The following is a 23,354-nucleotide window of genomic DNA, read 5'->3' on the forward strand; positions in this document are numbered from 1 at the left end:
AAGTACTATTCTTATTTCTGTCTTATGTTTTACAAAAATTACAAAACCAAGCTCATTGAGGTTAATTAATTTGCCCAAGGACATAATACAGCCAGTAAGACAGAGCTGAAGGGTTAGTAGCAATGGAGAAAGTAAGAACCACAAAGGTTTGTGTTTAGAAGACCCTAAGAGAGAAACATTGATGCAATTAGACTGTGCCTGGGCTCCCTATCTTCCAGGTTGGGACCCTGACACACATACTTTGTCAGACAAGCACACAGAGGGGAAGATTTCACTTTATTGTTACATCAGTCTCACAAATAAACCCAACATAGCCAGAAACACTGAATAGATAAAGTGCCAATGCAGAGAGGCCTGGCAACAGAAGGAGCAAGGAATCCAGTTCCTCTTCTCCATGTTCCCAGCCTGGAAAGTTATTTCTATTACACAAGAGTGAGGGCAGCTGACATACCAGGCAATCCTTTCTATAGACATTTTGAGCTAAGAAATAGAAAATTGTACCAGGTAGGGTCTGTGTATGCAGGATAAGGAAATAGAAAATTCAGAAAACATTCATTTCTCAAATGATTCAGGCATAGAAATACCAAATGACAAAATATTTTTCAAACTCCCTGTATTTGAGATGGACATCTAATAAGGAAGATTTAGTATTAGTACTTCTTGCTACTACCTAAGAACTATGACCTGGGTAGATACCCTTTCTCCCACACCCTTAATCTGAGGTACCAGAATTTTCTAGGATCTAGGAAAAACTGACCTCACCTTCTTACCTTGCTAGCCCCCGAAAAGTAGACCCAATGGTCCCTCTTGAACATCAAGGAGATATAGTCCATCAGAGTAATTAACTTGGTAGCACTTAAAGGAGGTTAATGAAACTCAAGACTTCTCATAATTGTCTTTAGACATTTTTAGGAGCCTCCATTAAGCCTGGGGTTTAAAACACAATTATTTGTTTAGAGAATTCAAATGATTTGACTGCATGGAGATTATGATATCCTAAACTCAGTTCACCCCAACTATTTCTATTCCAAAACTGGAAAATCACTGACTGATTTTCAGAGGCCAGAAGGATCACTAAAGGCTATCCAATTATCCTCTGGGTCATATAATCCTGAACTCAAAGGGCAGTTGTGTCTTTCTAGAATCTGAGAGTTCCTGGCCTCACGTGGTCCACAGGGAATCCAAAAAAGGATAAACCAGAAGGAACCTTCAACATGCCTCACTGTGGCCAAAAGTCAAGGCTCAGAGTGGAACTTTTAAGTAGGGAAGTAATGGGTGAAGTATTTCAATTCAGTCCTAGGATAAGAAGCAGGCCAAAGTATTGCCATGATAGCTCGGGGAAGAGCATGGCGAGGCCTCAATGGAAAGGTACCAGTCCCTCCTAGGTAAGAGAATGGGGTGATGCTGGAGTGAGTGCTGAAGGTTGGTAACCCTGGGATCACCCATGCTGAGCTTCATATGTAGCTTCTCAACCATGGCTGTGCTTAGTTTTCCATCGACCTTCCTTTGTAGAGACTGATAAGAAAGGGACCTAGGGAATGACCCAGTGACAACTAACTGCAGTAACGCTACCTAGTTGGTCAAATGGGGGTCACCAAGTTCCTAATATTCAGGGAGCTTCTGTGAGGCCAAAATCATTCAGAGTTCCAAAGAGTTATTTGGTAGCAGTTTGAACATCAGACAAGATAGCTGGTGCCACTTGGCAAGGTTCAAAGTAGGATCCATTCAACATTCTGAAAACTACTGCTATGAACCAAGGGTAGACTTGGGAATATCTTAAAGGGATGTCCACAGCTAGGTATTTTTATGACTTCTTCAAGCACTTCTATGACTGAACTGAAGGGGAAATTCCGTTACAGATACTTGTGTGTCTAAGCCGACACCCCAACAAACACCTGACCTTTTAAGAGGAGTCAGTTATAAAAGGTTGTCCTTAACACTATCAGCTCCTTCCCTGCCTCTTTCCTGTGTACAGGACAGAGCAAAAGAGTTTCCCAACCCTCAATTCCCTGCCTGGAAGTTTCATTCCCTGCTTCTATCCCAGAAAGTTTCCCCAGGTAGGCCTCCCCACCAATTGATTCAACCCAGTCTACTCCCTTCTATTCTGGCCATGCTCTGGGGTTTTTCATCTCCTTTGCATACCCTTGTTTGCAGCTACTTGAGTCCTTTGCAAACATATAGCAGACAAGACAGAAATACTGACTGAATCTTGGGGATAATCAATGTCTGACAACAATACCCAGATTATTTATTGAAGCCTTCAATTCCATCTCAGAAAGGGATTAATATTCCTCTTTCTGTGGTTCCTTTCCCTTCCTCTTCTCCAAGAAGTTCACAGTGAGAGACCATTTCATTCATCTTTGTACCCTCAGTTTTTAGGCACCAAGATGAGGGCCTAAATGTGACAGTTTGGGGCCAGGGAACTTTTAGTGGGCTTGGCACACAGGAGGGAAGGCTACTCAGATCATCCTAGCATCCATCTCCAAAGCATATTCTCATATTCTTCCCCTACTCTGCTTTTTTTTTTTTTTTTTAACACATTCTCTCCTCTTTGCCTTCCTGTTAGGGCTTGAAGACAAATGAGGCAGCATGGGAGCCTTGGCTTAGAATTCAGGTCAGAGTTCTAGGTCCCTTCTGCTACTGACTCAATATATGAGCTTAGACAATTTGCTTGCCTCTCTGGACCTTTAAATGAAAGAGTTGGACTAGATGATTTCTCTGGGATTAGGATCTTTCAGATCAATTCATACTTGATTGAGAAATCAATGAATAAATTAGAAGAAATTCTGATTCCAAGACATAGGTACCCTGCACCTCTTTGAAACAGCTGAAAGGAGATAAAGGTCAGGTTCCTATTTATTATACATTTACCTATAGGAAAAGAAGCAAGTGTATGGACAAAAAGAACCTGGAAGCTCCTCTACTTGACTAATAAAAGCAAATTCCTGGAAGAAGCAGAGAAATAGGTCACAAGTGAGACCTGGCAGTGTCAAAAAGGGTCTATAAATTAAGAAATTAAAGGAGTAGAAAACAATGCCTATAACCAGACAAGATCTCTAAGCACAGACTATAGTCTAGAAAGGTCTGAGTGGGAAGGAGCCCCTGGAGCTTCTATCAGAGGGAAGGACTTGGTCCACAGCAAGTTGCTACTGCATTTGGTTCAACCCCAGTTTTCTCACTCTGTCAACCTGGTATATGTGCACACATGCAGACACGCTGCAGGCTGTAGTTATGCTTCTGAAGTGCTGAAATGAGAAAGAAATATCAGAAGAAATGATACCAAATTCAGAGAAGTTAAGCTGAAAGCAAATAAAATTTTGGTTTAAAAGCTACTCAGTTTTCCCCACCACTCTGTGTGGTATCATTGCTACTCATTCTGAAGTGTGGGCTAGAGTTTTGTGGGATGGTGAACTCTGGGGGTGAGGAGGCATGGACTTGTGGTATGATCGAAAGCCAAAGGCAGGATTACAACTCTATATCCTGTCTGAGAACCCCCCAGCTCTTGACAAATAAATGGGACTTGACCTGACCCATTTGGACACTCACTTGTCTTCATTCAAAGAAAACGTCTCCACAAAAGGGATTTCTTCCTTGCCTGTCTTCCCCATGATCAGCTGGTGCTTATCCAAGTTTATGATGCACTGAAAATAGGAGAATCACTGGTTACTGTCAATGATCCCACTATGGGGTCTCCATGTAAGAGGATCTCTGCCTGAAAGAGGAATTATCAAGGGCAAAGTGGGGTCAATCCTACCTTCAAGGATCGGAGAGTCTGGAGACCAAGAGACAAGTTTTTCTCATTGTCCTCTAATAGAAACAAAGAACAAAATTAAGATTCAGCCATTTCCATCCTTGCTCTAGAAGTCAGCCTGATCACCATTAAGTTCCATTGATCCATTGATCCATCCATTCATCCATCTTATAAGCATCTGTTGATCTGTTGAGCATCTGGTATATTAAATAATTTTCCTAGATCATTAAAGTTACAAGATTATAAAGCCAAGATTCAAACTTCAAACCCAGATCTTTTTTTTTTTTTTTTTGAGACAGTCTCTTGCTCTGTTGCTCTGGCTAGAGTGCAGTGGCATCATCATAGCTTACTGCAGCCTCAAACTCCTGGGCTCAAGCGATCCTCCTGTCTCAGCCTCCCAAGTAGCTATGACTACAGGCAAGTAACAGCACGCCCTCCTAATTTTTCTGTTTTCAGTAGAGATGGGGTCTTGCTCTTGCTCAGGCTGGTCTTGAACTCCTAAGCTGAAGCAATCCTCCCGTCCTGGCCTCCCAGAGTGCTAGGATTGTAGGCATGAGCCACCGTGCCCAGCCCAACCCCAGGTCTTTAATTCTAAAGGACAAAGGCCTTTAGACAAAAACCAGTAACTTTGTATAGTCTAGAATAGAAATGTATGAGGAGAAATGTGAGAGGTGATGAAAAATTATCAAGGGATTCATGGCAAAGGAGTAAGAGGATCTTTCCTTCTGCCACCAACTAGTTCATGGAAAGCTCTCAGGGGACATTTTCACCTTCACACAAAAATGTTTGTTTTCTTGCTCCTTGAATTTTTTATCTGAGCTCCATACTTCTTTTTATGATTGATTCTCAGCATGTCTTGCATGTAGCTCAGGGTCCATCTGGTACTTTGGAGGGCAAAAATTGGAACAAGGTCTATAGTACAGGAAAATGGGAACCATTTTGAAAAATTTAATATTTACAGATGTGAGATCTTATGAGGGTTTGGTGGAGGTAGGGAGAGGGTTTACATTAGGGTTCACAGGTCCAGTCCCCAATTCTACTCACCAATCACAGCTGCTGGGCAGTCCAGGTGGAGGGAACCCAGTGTGATCACTAGGTGCTCAATCTGGCCCACTACTTTGAGATGCCGGGGTAGAGAAAGCTTTTCTCCTTCATGCTTACGAGATCTGACATGCTCCTTGAGTCTGCACCAGAAAGAAAAGTACTAAAACTGGCAACGGTTTCTGGTAGAATCTGGCAATGCCTACCTTCTGACCCACGATTGGAATTCTCCAGGGACTTCCTAGGATTAATTTACCCAAAAAGTACTAGCCAGCCTCTACTTGTTGTTTCAACACTTTGTCCTAAACATGCCAGGGGGATATAAAAACAATAAAGACTCATCTCCTGTTCTCAGAAAGCTTATGTCACTATCTGCATTGGTGAAAGGGGGAGTTGACACATTGAGAGAATCCTATTCTGTATCCTAACATCCCCATCTCTGTGTGAGGCAGTTTAATTAATATGTCCTTTTACCCATCTCTGGGTAACAGATAACAGAGAGGGCAGGTTAATCTTAATTTTAGAAGATTCATGTCTAATTTTCTCTTTGTCCTTTCTATCCGAGTGTATCCTTATCAGTTTGTCTTAGGCTATAACATTAGTGGGGGCAAGGACTTATTTGGTAAATCCATTGATATTGGTATCAGCGAGGAATATAATGGAAAAATTACTCATTAATTTAACTTGTCTGTGCAGGAGAGGAAGGAAAGAAACAGTACCAAGGTTTGACACAGTTATGTAAGCTGAGTGGAATAGCTAGTACCCAAGCTATTATGGGTTGGTGGATAAATACTTAATTATGGACTTTCTGTGCCAATACTTCTGCTTTCCTCCAATTCCTCTCTTTTGGTGTTATAGCTTATCCAAAAGAAAAATAATTGCAGTTTTACAGATGGTTATTAATTCCTCTGGAATCATAGAAGTCTGCTGCCTAATTATGCACCGGGACATTATTAGTCTTTCTGGAACCATCATGTTACACTGTACCTCATCTCTTCACCACATAAAAACACTCAGGATTCTTCCCATAAGAGTGCTTAAGCCCTGGACTTCCCCCACCATCCTAAATAGTAATGAACAAAACCCATAGAGCCAACTTCAAAGTGTCACAGTGGTGGTGAGGGGTGAGGTCAGGGGAATAGATCATGTGGCAGGGGTCACTGATTATACAAATGAAGCCCTATGTAAGCCCTTCCTAAGAATATGGATGTCTTGAATGTAGCTCAAATTGGACCACTATATCTATCTTAGTGGTTGTTTCATTACAGAGATTTGGGATGGGGAATGATTTATTGTATTTAGGGCTAGAGATATAGAAAATAATATTGGGTTGATCTTACTGATTCTGAGCTAGACTTCAGGCCTATCTGGTCCTTTATAGGAAAGAGTAGGAATAAGGAAAGAAAGAAAAGTAGAGGTTGATTAAAAAAGAGGTAGGATATAAAATGGCTTTCCTTGACTAAAGAGGGAGAACCCAATTCTAGCTGCTAGAGAACTGAAGATATTCACTATACTAGGTGTCTGTCTCACACCCAATCCCTAGCAAGGGATTGGTAGGATCCAATTTTACAAGTTCTGTTTTTTTTTTAATTTCAAAATATTAAAGGAGTACAAATGTTTTTGGTTACATGGATGGTTTTTGTAATGCTTGAGTCATGGCTATAAGTGTGCCCATGATGCAGATAGTGTTCATTGTACCCAGTTTTACAAGTTCTTTACAGAGAGGAACAGCACTAAGAAACTACTGACTAATCACCCTTATGATGCTCCATGCCCAGCAACAATTGTAACCCTATTCTCAGTTATGACTGATGTTTCTTAAGGACAGGCAGTGTGCCCTCCAGAAGACCCCAAGTAAGCTAAGGCCAACTACATCCCTGCTTTTACTCTTCTGGGGTACATCAACAGGACAGCTCCTTTTAATTTGCTGTCTGGTGGATCAGGGCAGGACATATCATAAGCCACAGGTCTCATACTCTGTCATTCCAGAGCCCAGAGGTCTTTGCTCAAAAGTTAAAAGGTGAGAATTAACAGAAAGTTGAAGGCTTCCCTGGCTCACTGATTGTTCCCAGCTGCCTGACAACCCACTATGCTTCCTCTCTACTAAGGACTCTGGTTTCAGCTGAGATCTGAGCTTTGTACACTTCTCTCTGAGCCTCTGTGAAGACCCTCACCATCTCTAACTTCAAAATAGATGAAACAAAGAGTGCATTCACATCTGACTTCCACCCAGCACAAGCAGCTACTTACCCCAATCTGTCCACACAAGCTGAAGAGATGAGATTATATTGACAGCCTGTGTCAACCAAGGCTTTCACATCCTTTCCAGCACACTGTGGGGAGGAAATATACCATTCAACAGGAGCCAGAGAAGGAAAAGCGAAGAGAGATGCAGAAAGTAAAGAGCAGATGCCATATGAAAGGCAGGGTTGCATCCTCCCAATTATGGGTTGGTCGTGTCCCATCTTTACCCACTGCTAAGTGTGCCTTTGATTGATTGGCTCTTTTTCCTGATGAATCCAGGGCTGACAGAAAATCCCAAAGGACGTTGGGTGTTTCATTCCATACACCAAGTAGCTCTTAATCTTTTTTTAAAAAATCACATACCCATCTAATGAAAACTGTGGTCCTTCTTCCATAAGGATGCACATGCATACAAAATATTGCATCCACTTTCCCCCTTTAAAACTCATTTATGAATTCCATAATAAGACCCACACTCTATAAAGTTTGGAAGAGAGGGCCCCACTATTGGGATCATATAAAGCCTGAAATCCCACTTTCCAGAAAACCCTGGATAAGCTATTCTAAGGACATTACCTGGCAAGAAACCAAAATCATGTCATCATCCTCAGACTTCTTTAGCCCCTCAGACTTAGCTTGATTAAGTTTGTTGGTCTTCGAGGCCCAAGGGACACGACTGCTTCGGAGTTTAGACAGGTTGGTTTCCATGAGGCGCCTCTGCAGAATGTTATGAGGTTGCTTGAGGAATAGAAAACAAAGGCTTCTTAGTGAAAGGCCTGTCCCATCGTCCCCCAGGTGCCACAGAAATAATGAAGGAGCCTCACATAACTGAGTTCTATCTTTGTTTCTTATTTTTTCTTCCTTCAAGCGGGGACTTCACTGGTATTGTCAGAGCAGGTACTATAAACCAATTTGCAGTAGGCCACACTGAATGAATGAAAGAGCAAGGTAGGACACTGGGAAATGTGAATAGGGTGAATGAATATTCTACCACTCAAGAGAACTGAGGGACCCTCATGATTTGGACTTCCCTGGGCTTGCTGCCTTGCCCTCCCCTTACAAGGGCATTTGAAGGTCTCAATCTAGAATAAGTGATCTTCTCTGTATCTTCCCAGGTGACTGAAAATTAGTGTCTTAAAGAAAAGGCAGCTAATTCTCATAGGCTGAAGAAATTTAGCTAGCACTAGTAGTCAAAAGCTCTGGTAGTCAGAAGCTCTGGTAATCAGAAGCTCTGCCTACTTCTGTATCAAGTCTCACTCCTTTATGGTCTTATCTCCTAGACCCAGTCTATAGATGCCTTGGTGGCCTGGTGTTCCCATGGGCTGAGTCACTCATGGGGTGGATAGAGTGGGAAAACAGGAATTCACACCTGCTAAGCAAGCCTCTCAGCAAACATACTTTGGAATCTAGCAGAACCCACAGGAATCATCATCACTGACAACTTATGGGCCTCAAACCACCGGCTCCTCCTGCTCTATCTTGTCATCCATCCCCCTTCTCTGCAATGGCCCCCAAAGTGGGGATATAAAAGAGGCAAACACCAACCAAGAAGCAGGAGACTTAATTAGACCTTATATGTGGGCCAGGAAATCTAATGTTAGGAAGCAGAATGAGGAGTGTGAGTTCAAGTCTGTTCTTTCAGCTTAAAAGGGAGTTCCTAGGACAGATACATTCATGCTCTAATGTTGCTACTCAAAGTGGCCTCCAGAAAGTTTAAGATATATCTTGAAGAGAAGTCATTTGACTTGAGAACTTCCTATACACAAACATCTTATGCCCAGTTTACAATAACATTTAAAATCCCTCAAAGGATAGAGTTTAACCCCAAGTGTCTATCTAACATTTACCAGATGGCAATCTGATTCTAGGGGGAAGCGAGTCACTCTTAGAGGCCCAGAGCCTAGAATCTTTTTGGGGAAGGGGTTAATACTGGAGGTCTTCATTATCTGCCACCTTACAGATTTCTAAGGAAGAATGGAGTCACTGCCATGACTCACTGTAACCCTGGTGAGATGAAGAAATGTATTCCCAAAATACACTGATTCTTGGCAAAGCAGGTTCTAAATTAGTATCCTTGGGAAAAGGGGAGGGAGAAGCACTTATAAAGAAAATGAGAGCTTCTTAGCTTGATAAGGGGCTAGAGGAAGTGCTAACTTTGTCAGATTTTGTGATGCAACACTGGGAGAATGCTTTACTCCTAAAAAGAAACAGAAATTATTCTTTCTAATCTCTCTCACCGATTAACCTGGATTCCTAGTTCAAGCCATACTAAAGCAGGATGTTTGTTTCTGTTAAGTCCATCCTTGTCAGGACCAACTAAGGTAAATTAGATTTATAGAACTTAAGATTGGAAGGGGTTCAAAGACCCTCTAATCAAGGCCCTTTTACCTAAAGGTTGGGGCTCTTCTTCTACATTGGTTTTGCCGAACCACTTTATCTGGTTATTCTTAATCTGCAGAAGAGCCTAATCATCAATGGACAGATGAGACAAATGAGAAAAATTCTGTAATAATTCTCCTTGAAGTCATCCCTCTTGTGTATTTGCTTCCCTTTCTACTAGATCCTTCCTCCATATGCTATAAAACATATTCAAAGTTCCTAGGTATTGGGGAGAAAACTCCTCCACAAAACTCAGATCCTGCCTCCTCAACTTGACATCCTCCTCTAGTCATATCCTTGTTTGGAATGGTCTGGGTGTTTTTGTTTTGTTTTTTTTAAGCCTAAACCTCTACGTCCATTTCCTGAAATCCCACATTTTCCTTACGGAGATTATTTCTGATCCCACAACACCAGTAATGATCTCCTAATTTCCAAATCCAGTAGACATTTTTCAGCCTTGATTTTATTTGACTTCGCTACTGCACTTGATCCTGCTGACTATTCCTTTATTTGTTCTTTTCTTTAGTAACCAAAAAAACGTTTAAACACATGCTCAAAATATTCAAATATCACTGACATATATAAAAATAAAAAAGCAAAAGCCTCCCCAACCTCTCACCCCTTTCTTAGTATTACTACCTATAGATAATGGCCATTAAATTTAGAAGTATATCCTTCCAAAAATATTAATACATTTATAAACATATATAAAAGTAGGATCGTACTATAAAACTTATGAAATTTTCTATTTTCATTGAATATATGGGAGGCATTTTTCTATGTCAGTACATATAATTCTCTTCACTCACTTTTATAACTAAAACGTAGTCATAGGATAGTTCAGGAATAGAAAATTTACAGCCAACAAACCCATATAAACCTCAGAAATGATTTTCTTTGGTCACTTTATTATGCCTCCATGTTTTAAGTGACAATATAGCTGCACATTGACCTCTGCTCCCAAAATTTCACTAAAATGACAGTAAAGGAATAAGAAAGGCCTAAATCCACCAGAAGGGAAAGAACAGTAAAGAAACTAGAAAAAAAAAGATAGATGTTGACAAAATTCTAGAATCCAAACTGCAGACAGAAAAGCAGTAATGACCTAGACTAGAGAAAGTTAAGTGCTTCACACCATTTCATTTCACAGAATGCTGGAGTTGTGGAGACTAAAGATTAAAATCCTTGTTCTCTTCTTCTTCCTGGGCAGAAATCTAGACTACATTTTCTAGACGTCCTTGCAGTTAGGCATGGCCATATGACTGAGTTCCAGAGAATGAAATGTGAAAAGTGACACACACTACTTCTAGGCTTGGCCCATAAAAATCTCCTGAGCACACTTCTCCATATTCTTTTCCCCTTCTGACTGGCTGAAGTGATGACCCACTTAAAGGCCGCATGTTGAAGACAGAAGAGCCACTGTCACCCTTGAACTCTAAATGACTATATGGAAGAAGGCTGTCTTGCTGACTTTTCCGTAAGTACTGTTACTTAAGAAAAAAAACTATTATGTTTGAGCTATTATTAATACATATGTTAGTGTCTAGCTATCAAAGCAGTTTTTCTACTCAAACTAAAACTCTGGAAAGGCTAAGGAGTTAGAGGTATCAGAACCTCTACAATGGGAGAGTGTTATTAGGTTTGGAAATAGATTAGTTCAAAGCCTACACAAGACTCCCAACTTGACCCAGACAATTTGGAAGAATGCCAAAAGTTTACTCATTTTGTAAGAGTAAATCAAAAGATTCTGATTAGTTGATACTTTGGCCAAGCTTTCAGATTTCTAGAAAAGCTAAAGGTGAATATGGGGTGCCATAAGAAGCCAGAAATGAAGGACATAAGTTTAAAGATTGAAAGGGCCCAGATAGGGCCTAGCACAATGAAGGAAAAAAGATCCACATCAAGATTTCACATCACTGTGAAATTTTGGAATAGCATGGATAACAAAGATTCGAAAAGCTTCCAAAGAGAAAAAAATGATCCAAATGCAAAAGGTTAGGAACCAGAATGGTATAGGACTACTCAATAGTAACCAACAGAAGCTAAAAAACAATAGAATAATGCTGACAGTATTATTCTGACAGTATGTAATTTCTAAACCTAGCCGAACTATCAATCAAGACACAAGAAAGTTGTCGGTGTACATTTTCAAGAAGCTAAGACACAAGAAAGTTGTCCCCCGTGCATCCTCAAGAAGCTACTGAAATATGTGCTCCACCAAAGTGAAGGAGACAATAAAGAGAAAAGCATGGGATCCAAGAAATAAAGGATCCAATAGAGAAGCAAGGCAAAGGCAATTCTGAGAAAGTATTGAAGGTGAATATGGGGGTTCAGGATATAGGTTGTCTATCAGGCCTTAAGAACAACTAGTCCAAAATGAAATGAGAGGATAGGGGACTCTAGGAAGGATTTCCCCAAGAAAAAAAATGGACTGCTAGACCATGTTGCTTTAAGTAATTTGAAGGAGACTTAAATTTTACATAGAAAATTAAGTAAAGAGCCTGGGCGCGGTGGCTCACGCCTGTAATCCTAGCACTCCGGGAGGCCGAGACGGGAGAATCGCTTGAGGTCAGGAGTTCGAGACCAGCATGAGCAACAGTGAGACCCCGTCTCTACTAAAAAAAAATAGAACAAAAATTAGCCAGCCGTGGTGGCTTGTGCCTGTAGTCAGTCCCAGCTACTCGGGAGGCTGAAGCAGGAGGATCACCTGAGCCCAGGAGTTTGAGGTTGCTGTGAGCTAGGCTGATGCCATGGAACTCACTCTAGCCAGGGCAACAAAGTGAGACTCTGTCTCCAAAAAAAAAAAAAAAAGAGTTAAATAAAAAATACATCCCCATACAGCAGGAAAGAGTTCAGGCACAATAAAAGCCAACTTACAGTGACTTAAAAGGTTTGTTTTTCTCACATAGCAAGAAGTCTGGAGATAGGCAGCTGCTAACATTAGCTCAGTAGCACAACAACTTCAGGGCTATTGTCTCTGTAATTCTCAGGGACATTCCCTTATACTCATAAATTGGGTACTCCAGTTACATCCATATTGAAGAAATGAGGAAGGAAGAAGGGGCTATGCTAATGCCATCCAGTCCCTTTATCTTCTAGGAAAAACTTTTCCAGAGTTCTCTCAGCAGTTTCTTGCCTGTAACTTCTTGGTCAGAACTCACATGGCTACTCTTAGCTGCAAGGGACAACGGGAGAGAATATAGCTTTTCTAATCTCTATAGAGGAGTCAGGCAGATAGAAAAGGGCAGAAAATGGGTGATGATTTAGCCAACTAACAGTGTCTGCTAGATTATGCAAAAACTACATCATGTGTCCACAACACATACATACAAACAGTATAATTTAGGCAGGTTACCTTACAACCAGCTTAGCACTTATTAAAATAGCACATCCAGGCCAGGCGCGGTGGCTCACGCCTGGAATCCTAGCCCTCTGGGGAGGCCAAGGCGGGTGGATCGCTCAAGGTCAGGAGTTCGAGACCAGCCTGAGTGAGACCCCGTCTCTACTAAAAATAGAAATAAATTATTTAGCCAACTAAAAAAATATATATAGAAAAAAAATTAGCCGGGCATAGTGGCGCATGCCTGTAGTCCCAGCTACTTGGGAGGCTGAGGCAGTAGGATCGCTTGAGCCCAGGAGTTTGAGGTTGCTGTGAGCTAGGCTGACGCCACGGCACTCACTCTAGTCTGGGCAACAAAGTGAGACTCTGTCTCAAAAAAAAAAAAAAAATAGCACATCCTCTACATTTGAGTTTGTATTATAAACATACCTTGATTTGACTAGTTAACTATTACACTAACAGACATTTGGAGTGTTTCCACACGTTTGCCATTAGAAACAATGCTGCAATAAACTCAGTATTCCATTTTTCTTGAAACTCCTCCACTGGCTTCTAAAACCACCTTTCTGTTTATTCTGTATCTGTCTCTTTCACTAGTTCCTTTGCCTCTGTTCATTTCTTAAATGTTAGGTTCCTCACTGCTCTATCTTTGCTTCTTTTCTCTCTCTACATATCCTCCCAGGACAATTTTATCTGCTTTCATTGCGTAAATTACTGCCTTATGATAACACTCTATCTCAGACCCAGATCTCACTCTTGAGTTTTAGACCTATAGATCTAACTGCCTTTTTGGAATTGTTTACTTAGACATTGCACAGGTACTTCAAACTTAACTTATGCCACTGATTTTTCCCATAAAACTTGCACCTTCTCCTTTATCCCCTAAATCGGTGAGTGAAATTCTGCCTCCTTAAGACCTCTCATTTTCCTCTTCATTTCTAACATTAGTGCTAAGTCCAACAAATCTCCTAAAACATTACTTTCATAGTTCCCTTATCCTACCAACAGTGGTTATCTTGCCAGCTGTATCCAACAAAAATCCTCAATGTAGCATTCAAGGTCTTCCACTAACTACTACTCATCCTCCTTCCCAATCTCATCATTTGAATTATTTATTATTCCTCAAAGGCTTTCTATTAATGCTTTTGACAAATTACCACTTGTCACATTATTACCTTGTGTAAATCACTAATCTCTGAGCATAACTTTTCTGTAAACCTCACTTTCTTCATCAGTAATGAAAGAGGTCTGAGCTCCAAAGTCTTGTTCAGTTTTGTTTTTTTTTTTTTTTTTTTTGAGACAAACTCTCACTCTGTTGCCCAAACTAGAGTGCCGTGGCATCAGCATAGCTCAAACTCCAGCAACCTCAAACTCCTGGGCTCAAGCAATCCTTCTGCCTCAGCCTCCCGAGTAGCTGGGACTACAGGCATGTGCCACCATGCCCGGCTAATTTTTTCTATATATTTTTAGTTGTCCGACTGATTTCTTTGTATTTTTAGTAGAGATGGGGTCTCGCTCTTGCTTAGGCTGGTCTCGAACTCCTGAGCTCAAAGGATCCTCCTGCCTCGGCCTCCCAGAGTGCTAGGATTACAGGAGTGAGCCACCACGCCCGGCGTATTTTTATTTTTTGAGATGGGGGTTCTTGCTGTATCGCCAAGGCTGGTCTCAAACTCCTGAGCCCAAACAATCCTCCTGCATTAGCCACTCAAGTAGCTGGGATTATAGGCACGAGTCACCACGCCCATCACAAGTACTACTGTTGCTTCCTCCAAAACATATCTGGACCACCATGATTTCTTATCTTAAAGTAGGTACCCCACCTCTTTAGTTACTAACAGCCTCCTAACTTGTCTTCTGCCTCTTCTTTTGCCCTTCTCCAATCTATTCTCTGCATAGCAACCAGAATAAGCTTTCAAAAATATAAGCCAGATAATACATTCTTTTACTCAAACCCTATGGCTTCCCATTGTTTTTCAGAAAAATTCGAACATTTTACCATAGTCTATAGGGTTCTGCAGCATCTGGCCCCTGCCCATCCCTCCAACTTCCATGTGCATACCACTCTCCCCTTTATTCATTCAGATTCAGCTCCATCTATACTCACTTCCTTGCTAAAAACCTTTTCCCATTCCAATGCCTTTCCACCTGCTGTTCCCTCTGCTTGAAATGTTCTTCCCCTAATATTTGAAATAGTTAGCTCACTCCCTCAGAGTTCAACTCAGAGGTCATTTACTCAGAGACACCTTTCCTGACCATACTACTTAAAGTAGGTTCCCTGCCTCCTTAGTTACTAACATATCCCACTATTTCTTTCACAGTAATTATAAATGCAGAATTATTTTGCTTATTTACTTGTTTATTACTTCATTCTCCCCTACTAGGATGTTAATTGCATAAGGGCAGGGACCTTGACTGTCTTGATCACAGCTATATCCCAGCTCCTGACACAGTACTGAAAAAACAAATCTCTAGCGCTTCTTTCTTCAAAAAGCCTTTCTTGATTAAAATCATCTAATTCTTTTAGATTCCCTTCATTCTAAACATATCAAATAGTCTGTACTACTTGTATCCCCATTCCTTGACTATTGTTTTGTAAATATGCCTAAGTGTTTTTCATCTGTGTTTACTGAACTACTGGCTTTCTAAGGGCTATCTCAATGTCCTTCAAGATACACAACACTAATTAGCAAGATGGATGCTGCAGATACCCTGGCGGCCGTTTGGACATAATTTTCAAGTCATCTTCCTGACATGAATTCTGCTTTATGCTAAACCTCAACAAGGCAGCTACTAACCTAAGCAGTTCCTGAAATGTGGCTGCTAGCGGCATCTACACCCTAACAGGCAAGTTGAAATTTGCTGCCTCCATCACCATCAAGAGCTTCTGAAGAAAATGGACCCTGCGGGCAGTGCTGTATTCTAGGTTGAAATAGCTGAGGTTCCTCAATCTGGCACCCATGCTGCTTAAACATCTTTTCTAACCAGGCTGTAGAGTATGAAGAAAAGTGAGGTGAGAGGAATCAGACTACAGTGTAGGATGCCACGGAATTATGATTTGAGCCCAAGCTTCTAAAGCCACTTTCTCAATCCCTTTACCCATACCACACTGAACCCACACAGAAAGAATCTAATGAAGTTATGTGCTCCACAGAATAAACCAGATTGGCAAACAGGGGAATTGACAGAGGTCTGCCTCTTTGTAGCATTTACTACCAGGGGAGAAATCCAAGATTTCTAGCTACCAATAGAACCACAACTAGAGCTACATAGAACAAGGGTCAGCAAATACGTCCCACATGCCAAATCCAACCAGCTGTCTGTTTTATAAATAAAGTTTTGTTGGAACACAACCAACCCCAGTCATTTTTTATCCATGTCTGCTTTTTACTACAAGAGCAAAGTGTAATAGCTGAGACAGAGACTATTTGGCCTGCAAAGCCAAAAATATCTACTATTTAGTCCTTTATAGAAAAAGTTTGCCAACCCCTGACTTAGAGTAGTGTTTAAAAGTATATGCTTTGAAATCAGAGCTGAGTTCAAGTTAGTAACTACCCCATAATGCTTTTTTGAGGATTAAATGAGAGAATCCATATAAAACATTTAACATCATGTCACATATAGAGTAAGCACTCAAACATTATAATAATAAGTATATATATGTGTATACAGTTGACCCTTAACACGGATTTGAATTACAATTATACCCAGATTTTTTCAATAAAAGTTACACTGAGTATGCCTGCCTCTCCTGCCTCCCCTTCCGTCTCCTCTACCTCTTCTGCTTTTGCCACCCTGAGACAGCAAGACCAAACCCTCCTCTTCTTCTTCCTCTTCCTCTTCAGTCTACTCAACGTGAAGATAAAGATGAAGAACTCTAAGATGATCCACTCCCACTTAATGAATAGTAAATATATTTTCTTTTCCTTATAATTTTTTAATAATATTTCTTTTCTTTAGCTTACCTTATCATAGGACTACAGTATACAATACATATAACATATAGGATATGTGTTAATCAACTGTTTATGTTACTGGTGAGGCTTCCAGTCAATAGTAGGCTATTGGTAATTAAGTTTTGGGGGAGTTAAAAGTAATATGTGGATTTTTGACTGCATGGGGAATCAATGCCCCAACCACCACATTGTTCAAGGGTCAACTGTATATGTATTTTAAATTCTCACATATAGCCTAAAAGTAAAGCTGGAGACTATTTTTCCCCCAACCCCTGCAAAAGGCCTGAAATCATCCTATTCCATTTTAGTCCTCATACACAGTCTATAGATAAATATGGACTCCTGTCAAACCCAGTATACATGTCTCCATCTCTGACCTTGGAAATCTAAAAGGGCACTAATATCTGTTCCTTTTCTTCTCTGCTTATTAACTGAATATACAACACGCGATTCATTCTACCCCAAGGGAACACAGACAGATTGTCCTTGGGTTTGCAGTTGCTCAAAAACATATGGGAATCTATCTAAGGCAGGCTGTCACATTCCCCCAGGCCTTCTGTGTTTTGCTTCTTTGCCTTTGACCCAACAGACACATTATTTCAGACAAAACAGGTATTTCTGATTGTTATCTGCTTTGTGGATTGGTCTGAGATGGTGGCTTCTCAGCTGCCCATGGAGGCTGCATTTTTGTTAGAAAGGATTCACAATGGGCAAGGGAATTAGACTAGATAACCTGTAAAATTTTTCTTACTCTGAGGTTCTACAAAGCATACTTTGGAGGCAGCCTTCTCTCATACCATCTCACAGTCAGCTGGCTCACACAGAATGGTGAAGTTGTAATTGAGTGTTGGTTTCCATCCTTACCATCACAGCAGGCCAGAATAATCACTTCTTCCGCTGAACTCTTCTAGCACTTCCTGATTATAACATCTTGGCAACTAGCATAGGCTGCCTGGTGGTGGTGTTTATCTTCTTGTAGAACTGTCAATTCAACACCTTCATTTAAATAACTAATAGAGATCCCAAACTTGTTCAAAAATCAGACTCTTGATTCTTTTTTTTTTTTTTTTTTTTTTTGAGACAGAGTCTCACTCAGTTGCCTGGGCTAGAGTGCCGTGGCGTCAAGCTCACAGCAACCTCAAACTCCTGGGCTTAAGCAATCCTTCTGCCTCAGCCTCCCGAGTAGCTGGGACTACAGGCATGCGCCACCATGCCCGGCTGATTTTTCTATATATATTTTTAGTTGTCTATATAATTTCTTTCTATTTTTTTAGTAGAGATGGGGTCTCGCTCTTGCTCAGGCTGGTCTCAAACTCCTGAGCTCAAACAATCCGCCCGCCTCGGCCTCCCAGAGTGCTAGGATTACAGGTGTGAGCCACCGCGCCTGGCCCAGACTCTTGATTCTTATTCTCTGTTCCCCAACCTGCTCTCCCTGTAGTCTTATCCATTTCAGTAAGTGATAACTCTGGTCTTCCAATTGCTAGGTCAAAAACTTTGAGGCCATCCTTGACTACTTTTTCTTTCAGACTCTTAATCCAATCAATCAACTAAATCTGTCAGCTCTGCCTTCAAAATCTATCCAGAACATGATCTTGTCTTGTCTCCTTCACAGCTATCACACTGTTCTAAGGCACCATCATCTGTCACCCGGATTACTGCATAACAGCCTCCTAATCAGTCTTTCTGCTTCAACTCTTGCCCTCTGTAGTCTAAGCCTGTGGTCCCCAACCCCCAGGCCACAGACTGGTACTGGTCCATGGCCTGTTGGGAACCAGGCCACACAGCAGGAGGTGGCGAGCAAACAAAGCTTCATCTGTACTTACAGTTGCTCCCCATCACTCACATCATTGCATAAGTTCCACCTCCTGTCAGATCATCAGTGGCATTAGATTCTCATAGGAACTCGAACCCTACTGTAAACTGCACATGCAAGGGATCCAGGTTGTGTGCTTCTTATGAGAATCTAATGCCTGATGTACTGACGTGGAGCTGAGGCAGTGATGCTAGTGTTGGGGAGCAGCTGCAAATACAGATTATCATTAGCAGAAAGGTTTGACTGTACCATAAATGTAATGCACTTAAATCATCCCAAAACCATGCCCCCCATCCCCAGGTCTGTGGAAAAATTGTCTTCCATGAAACTGGTCCCTGGGGCCAAAAATGTTGGGGACCACTGGTCTAAACCACATAGTAGACTAAGTAATCTTTTCATAAAATAAGTCATGTCTTGTCACCCCTCTGCTCAAAATCTTCCACTGGTTTCCCATCTCAGATTAAAAGCCAAATGACTGCACAATGGCCTCCCACTATATCTCTGATATTATCTCCTATCACCCTCCCCAGGCCCACCCCGTGCTCATTTTGCTCTAGTCACACTGGCCCTCTTACAGTTCTTCAATCATATCAAGCACATTGACGCCTCAGGCCTTTGTACTTGCTGTTCCTCTTGCCTAGAACACTCGTCTCCAAGATACTTTGCTCCCTCATTTCTGATAGTATTTTGTCAAATGTAATCTTATCAGAGAGGCCTTCCCAGGCCACCCTGTATAAGACAGCAAGGCTCCACCCCACCCCATCCTGGCTACTGCCCTCCCTATTCCTCTTACCCTTATTTATCTTCCCCACAGCACTGATTGTTACCTAATATATTATATATTTACTTGATTTTATTTTCTGGCCCCTCCCCTTATAAGAATACAAGTTCTATGAATGCAGAAACTCTGTTTTGGTTCACTATTATTATCTCCAATGCCTAAATTACTGCCTGATATGTAGTAGGTGCTAAATAAATACCTGTACAATATATTAACTAATCTGTCCTATCCTTTCCCCAACCTATAAACTCCTTATAAAGAGAATCTTTTTTATCTTCATCTTTGTGGTCCTACCCCAAGACTGTGTCCTGAACACAAGCAAGTGTTCAAAAAATGTTTGCTATAACTAGGATCCAATTACGGATCTGCAAATCTTCAGTTTGTGCCAGATCCTGGTGTTATGCTGGTATTTCATGGTCTTCTTCTAAGGCTCCAAAGTTGTCTAGCCCAAGACTGTGGCATTATGGATATCTTGTGCCATTATGAATGGCTAATCTATAGGGTACCACCTAGGACTGCTCTAATTGACAGAGATTCTAATCAGGTATTTTTTGGTAAATTTGCTTCATTGTGTTCTATCATCCTTCCCCTGGCCTTCATTCCTAATTCTAGTCAGTTCTGCAAAAGCATCTGGCTAAAAGTAGAATCAATCATAGGTAGAAAAGAAAAACTCTCTCTACTGCCAGACAAGTTAAGAATATGGCTTAATGCATATAGGTCAGTAATAGTATCATACAGAAAAGACAGCTTATAATTACATAACATGACTATTTTTAAAAATTAAAAAATCCTTACCACAATGAGAAGAATTTTTATGAATCTGGTAGCTAAAACAAGAGAAATTATGATAGGCAAAACTCCAAGAATGGAGAGAGATTTTTCTCTAGCTTTATCAAGTTTTTAAAAAATAAATCATATATAATATTACCCACATCTCTGGTTTTAATTCTTAATCTAATACAGAATAAATAACACAAGATGAAAGGATGAACAAGAGAAACAGACATAAGAAATACGATTAATTTCCACAGCAGACTTTGTAGCAGCCAACTCCACACACACAGGCATAGGGCAAAGGCACTTTCCTGTGTCCAAGAGAACATGACCACCTTTGATTGCCTATGGGTGCCCTCTGACAATCCAAAAAAGGCTGGCAGGGTGGTATCAAACAGTGAACATTACAGAAACAGCATGGTAAAAGGTAGATAATTCAGATATCCCAGCAATATAATTCAAATATAGGTTACCAGTGTGAAGAAAAATCGCCCACAATCTTCACACTGGCTTAAGCCCTAGAGTCAATTACAATGAATTTGTCCTCTTCCCCCATCTCTCTCTGGTGCCACCGCCTCCCCTTTCTTGTCTCACTTCTTTTGAGATTATATTATAAACTACTTCAAGTAAGAAAAATTCAGTTAATTTTAGCATCCTCCAAATTTCACTTGTAGTGAGAGAAAATGGAGTCAACACTAGTCTATCCTACCAGATATATTTATAAAGTAAAGTGATAAGAACATATTTCTTTTCTAAGAGATCATTTCTAAGATTGCACTGAGGCTGCAACATAAGTTCCAAGAGAGCTTAAGCATGCTGCCTCACCCCAGCTCTGTAGCTCTCCTAGCCCTACCTCAGTCTGCCTTGGTTTCTATGACCTATTCTTGGTCTTCTGTGAAATCACTTGCACAAGTATGAGAACAGTGAAAGAGGTAATCAACTCCATGACAATGGGGTACAGAAAGTGCAAACCACAGTTCAGAGCTTCACAGTCAACTGCTGTGTGTCACAACCATGGCAATACACTGCTTCTTAAGGGTCCTTTCTCTTTGCAGCCTATGCTTTGTTGTCAGCTCTTCCTGGCTCAACTGAGACAAACTGAAGTCAGAAAAGCAGATGGAATTCGTACATAGCATGAAGTAGGATAAGGAATCCTTGGAAGAAGGATGCAGTAGTAGTTCTTCAGGACTAGGAAGCTCCCTGACAACCAAGGACAACCAAATGTCAATACATTAAATCCAGCATGAAAAAAATTCACATTTTAACTCTTCTCCTAATGCTTCTTTATTGATTCCTGAGGCTTCTGGGAACTAGGATTATTTTGGCCTAAAGGACAGAAGACTTGGACTTGATTTACTAAATGAATCTAGACTGCTTTAAAGTGAAAGAAATGAAGAGAGAGTTATCTCTTTTGTAGGAATATATTTACTGAAATGTATTCACCCTCATTCTGGGTTAGCATGAAACAGATCGACTATCCTGTGGCTTGTGCAGAAAGAAAATCTTTTTAAAAACAGAACAAGATAAGTGGAATAGACATCCCTTGCACATAAGTAACTAACGGCAGGAGGGGAAATCTGATATTAGTATCTATGTATTATTAGAGCTGTTTAAAAAAAAAAAAAAGGAAGTGAATGCAGAAGCTCTGCCCTCTGCCCTCCATTGCCATCCTGGGGCCAGAAATGGCAATTTCAGTGAATCAGGGCCAATAACTGCATCCAAAATTAAACATTCCAAAAGCTCAAAATAAAAAATACTAGAAAAATTATGCAGAGCACCTATTTCATTTGCAGAATACAGGTAATTCATATTTCATAAATTATTACCCAAACAAATAAAGTGATTGTGAAATTTAAGAAAACTACAAGAAAACTCCAGAAAAAAACCTACAACGCTGAACATAAATTTGGCCCCACACCACTACAGAGACTGACAGATGACAGTCAGACATAGTTTTTCACACTGGTGACCCTTAGCCATCCATTCCCATTCCATAGACAGGGCAGTATGGTCTTTGAACTCAGACCCCCAGTCCTGGGCTTCTCTTACTTAATGCCAAGAACAATTGTGTTAGAAAAAAGACCGTGCCAACCCCAGCTCCAACTACACACATTAGCTGGTCGGTAAGCTGGTGCAGCCTGGCTTCCTCCCTTTATCCCTTGGGGGTGGGGCTGGAAGACGAGAAGAGATGACAACGATGAAGAGATGTTTGAGGTTCAGGTAACCTTCAGGTTCGACCCCTTCTCTTCTCTCCTCACTCAGGATGAAAGGTCAAAAGTAGGTAAGACCAAAACCAAACGGAGAAGTAGATCTTGCATAGTGCAACAATGGATTCAACAAAAGTCATCTGGATAGGGCGACTGTCAAGAAACCTCTTTTCACTTCTTTCTTTCCTTCTCACACACCCATTAGGAGTCACCTCTGTCTGGGTCACAGGACCGGCTACGCAGCCCGTGAGGCCATGGGAGCTGCCCTCGCTGCGAGCTCAAGCTCCATCAAACAAATTTGGTATTAAGAATAAAGTGACAGAAAGGAGACCTGAGGGCAAGACGGGGAAGGCAGGACAGGAGAAAAACACGCAGGGAGACGGCGGAGACGAAGGGAGCGCGAGCTAGAAAAGCTAGGACGAATCCCTAGAGAAACCCGAGCAGGGGGATGCCGGATGGAGAGGAATCCCTGACAGACAACAGCGAGACAGCGGACAGTGACTCAGTGAAAGCGGCAAGAGTCGGGCCCCGGGAGACCTCACGGCGCGAAGGTGACGGGTCCCCGAGGGCCGGCCGGGGCAGGCGCGGCGGCGGGGATCCCGGGGTGGGCGCGGCCGCAAGGGCTCACCGTGTCCTTGGACGAGCCCAGCTTCTTGAGGCCGTCCAGGGGCAGCAGGTCGGCGGAGTCCTTGTGGATGAACTGCACCGCCTGCTTCATCCGGCGCTGCTGTCGCAGCGACGCTGCCTCCCGCATGTCGGTCTCCTTGCGGCCGCCCTCGGTGAGGAGCCCTGAGTAAAACATCGCTGAGGCGCCCGCGACCCAGAGGCCCGGGCGCTCACCAAACCCCAGCTCCCTCTGCCTCGAGCAGCCCCAGCAAGAACCGCGCACCGCGCCTTTTATAGCCGAGCGTGACGTCACGGGGAGCAGCCAGTGCGCGCGCGGGGGGCGGGGCCGGCACAGCGCCCCCAGCCGGCGCGCGACTGCTCGGCGTCCCGCGTCCATTGCCCATCTTGGAGAAAACGCTAGGGAGGAGCGGATGGCGCAGGCAGTACTGACCCGGAGGGCCAAGG

At 41.9% G+C, this 23,354-nt stretch overlaps 1 protein-coding gene across 1 annotated transcript; it reads right to left on the reverse strand.

Moving 5' to 3' along the window:
• Nucleotides 1–257: 257 nt before the first annotated feature.
• Nucleotides 258–23,115, reverse strand: NRIP3 (nuclear receptor interacting protein 3). Its single transcript, XM_045557480.1, has 7 exons — nt 22,912–23,115; nt 7,613–7,774; nt 7,043–7,125; nt 4,796–4,935; nt 3,755–3,807; nt 3,547–3,641; nt 258–3,245 (listed from the first exon to the last, which is right to left on the reverse strand). Exons 1-7 carry the CDS (start codon nt 23,083–23,085, stop codon nt 3,230–3,232), a joined length of 723 nt encoding a protein of 240 aa, XP_045413436.1. The 5' UTR covers nt 23,086–23,115; the 3' UTR covers nt 258–3,229.
• Nucleotides 23,116–23,354: the final 239 nt, after the last annotated feature.

The sequence above is a fragment of the Lemur catta genome, chromosome 7 (genome assembly GCF_020740605.2).
Source record: "Lemur catta isolate mLemCat1 chromosome 7, mLemCat1.pri, whole genome shotgun sequence".
In the NCBI taxonomy this organism is placed as follows: domain Eukaryota; kingdom Metazoa; phylum Chordata; class Mammalia; order Primates; family Lemuridae; genus Lemur; species Lemur catta.

Excerpts from the sequence above, each read along its gene's own strand:
- NRIP3 (XM_045557480.1), bottom strand. The coding sequence starts at position 23,085 with ATGTTTTACTCAGGGCTCCTCACCGAGGGCGGCCGCAAGGAGACCGAC. Across the intron at positions 7,126-7,612 it reads TGATTTTGGTTTCTTGCCAG|TGTGCTGGAAAGGATGTGAA; the intron begins GTAATGTCCTTA and ends TCCTCCCCACAG. Across the intron at positions 3,808-4,795 it reads CTGCCCAGCAGCTGTGATTG|AGGACAATGAGAAAAACTTG; the intron begins GTGAGTAGAATT and ends TGTTTCTATTAG.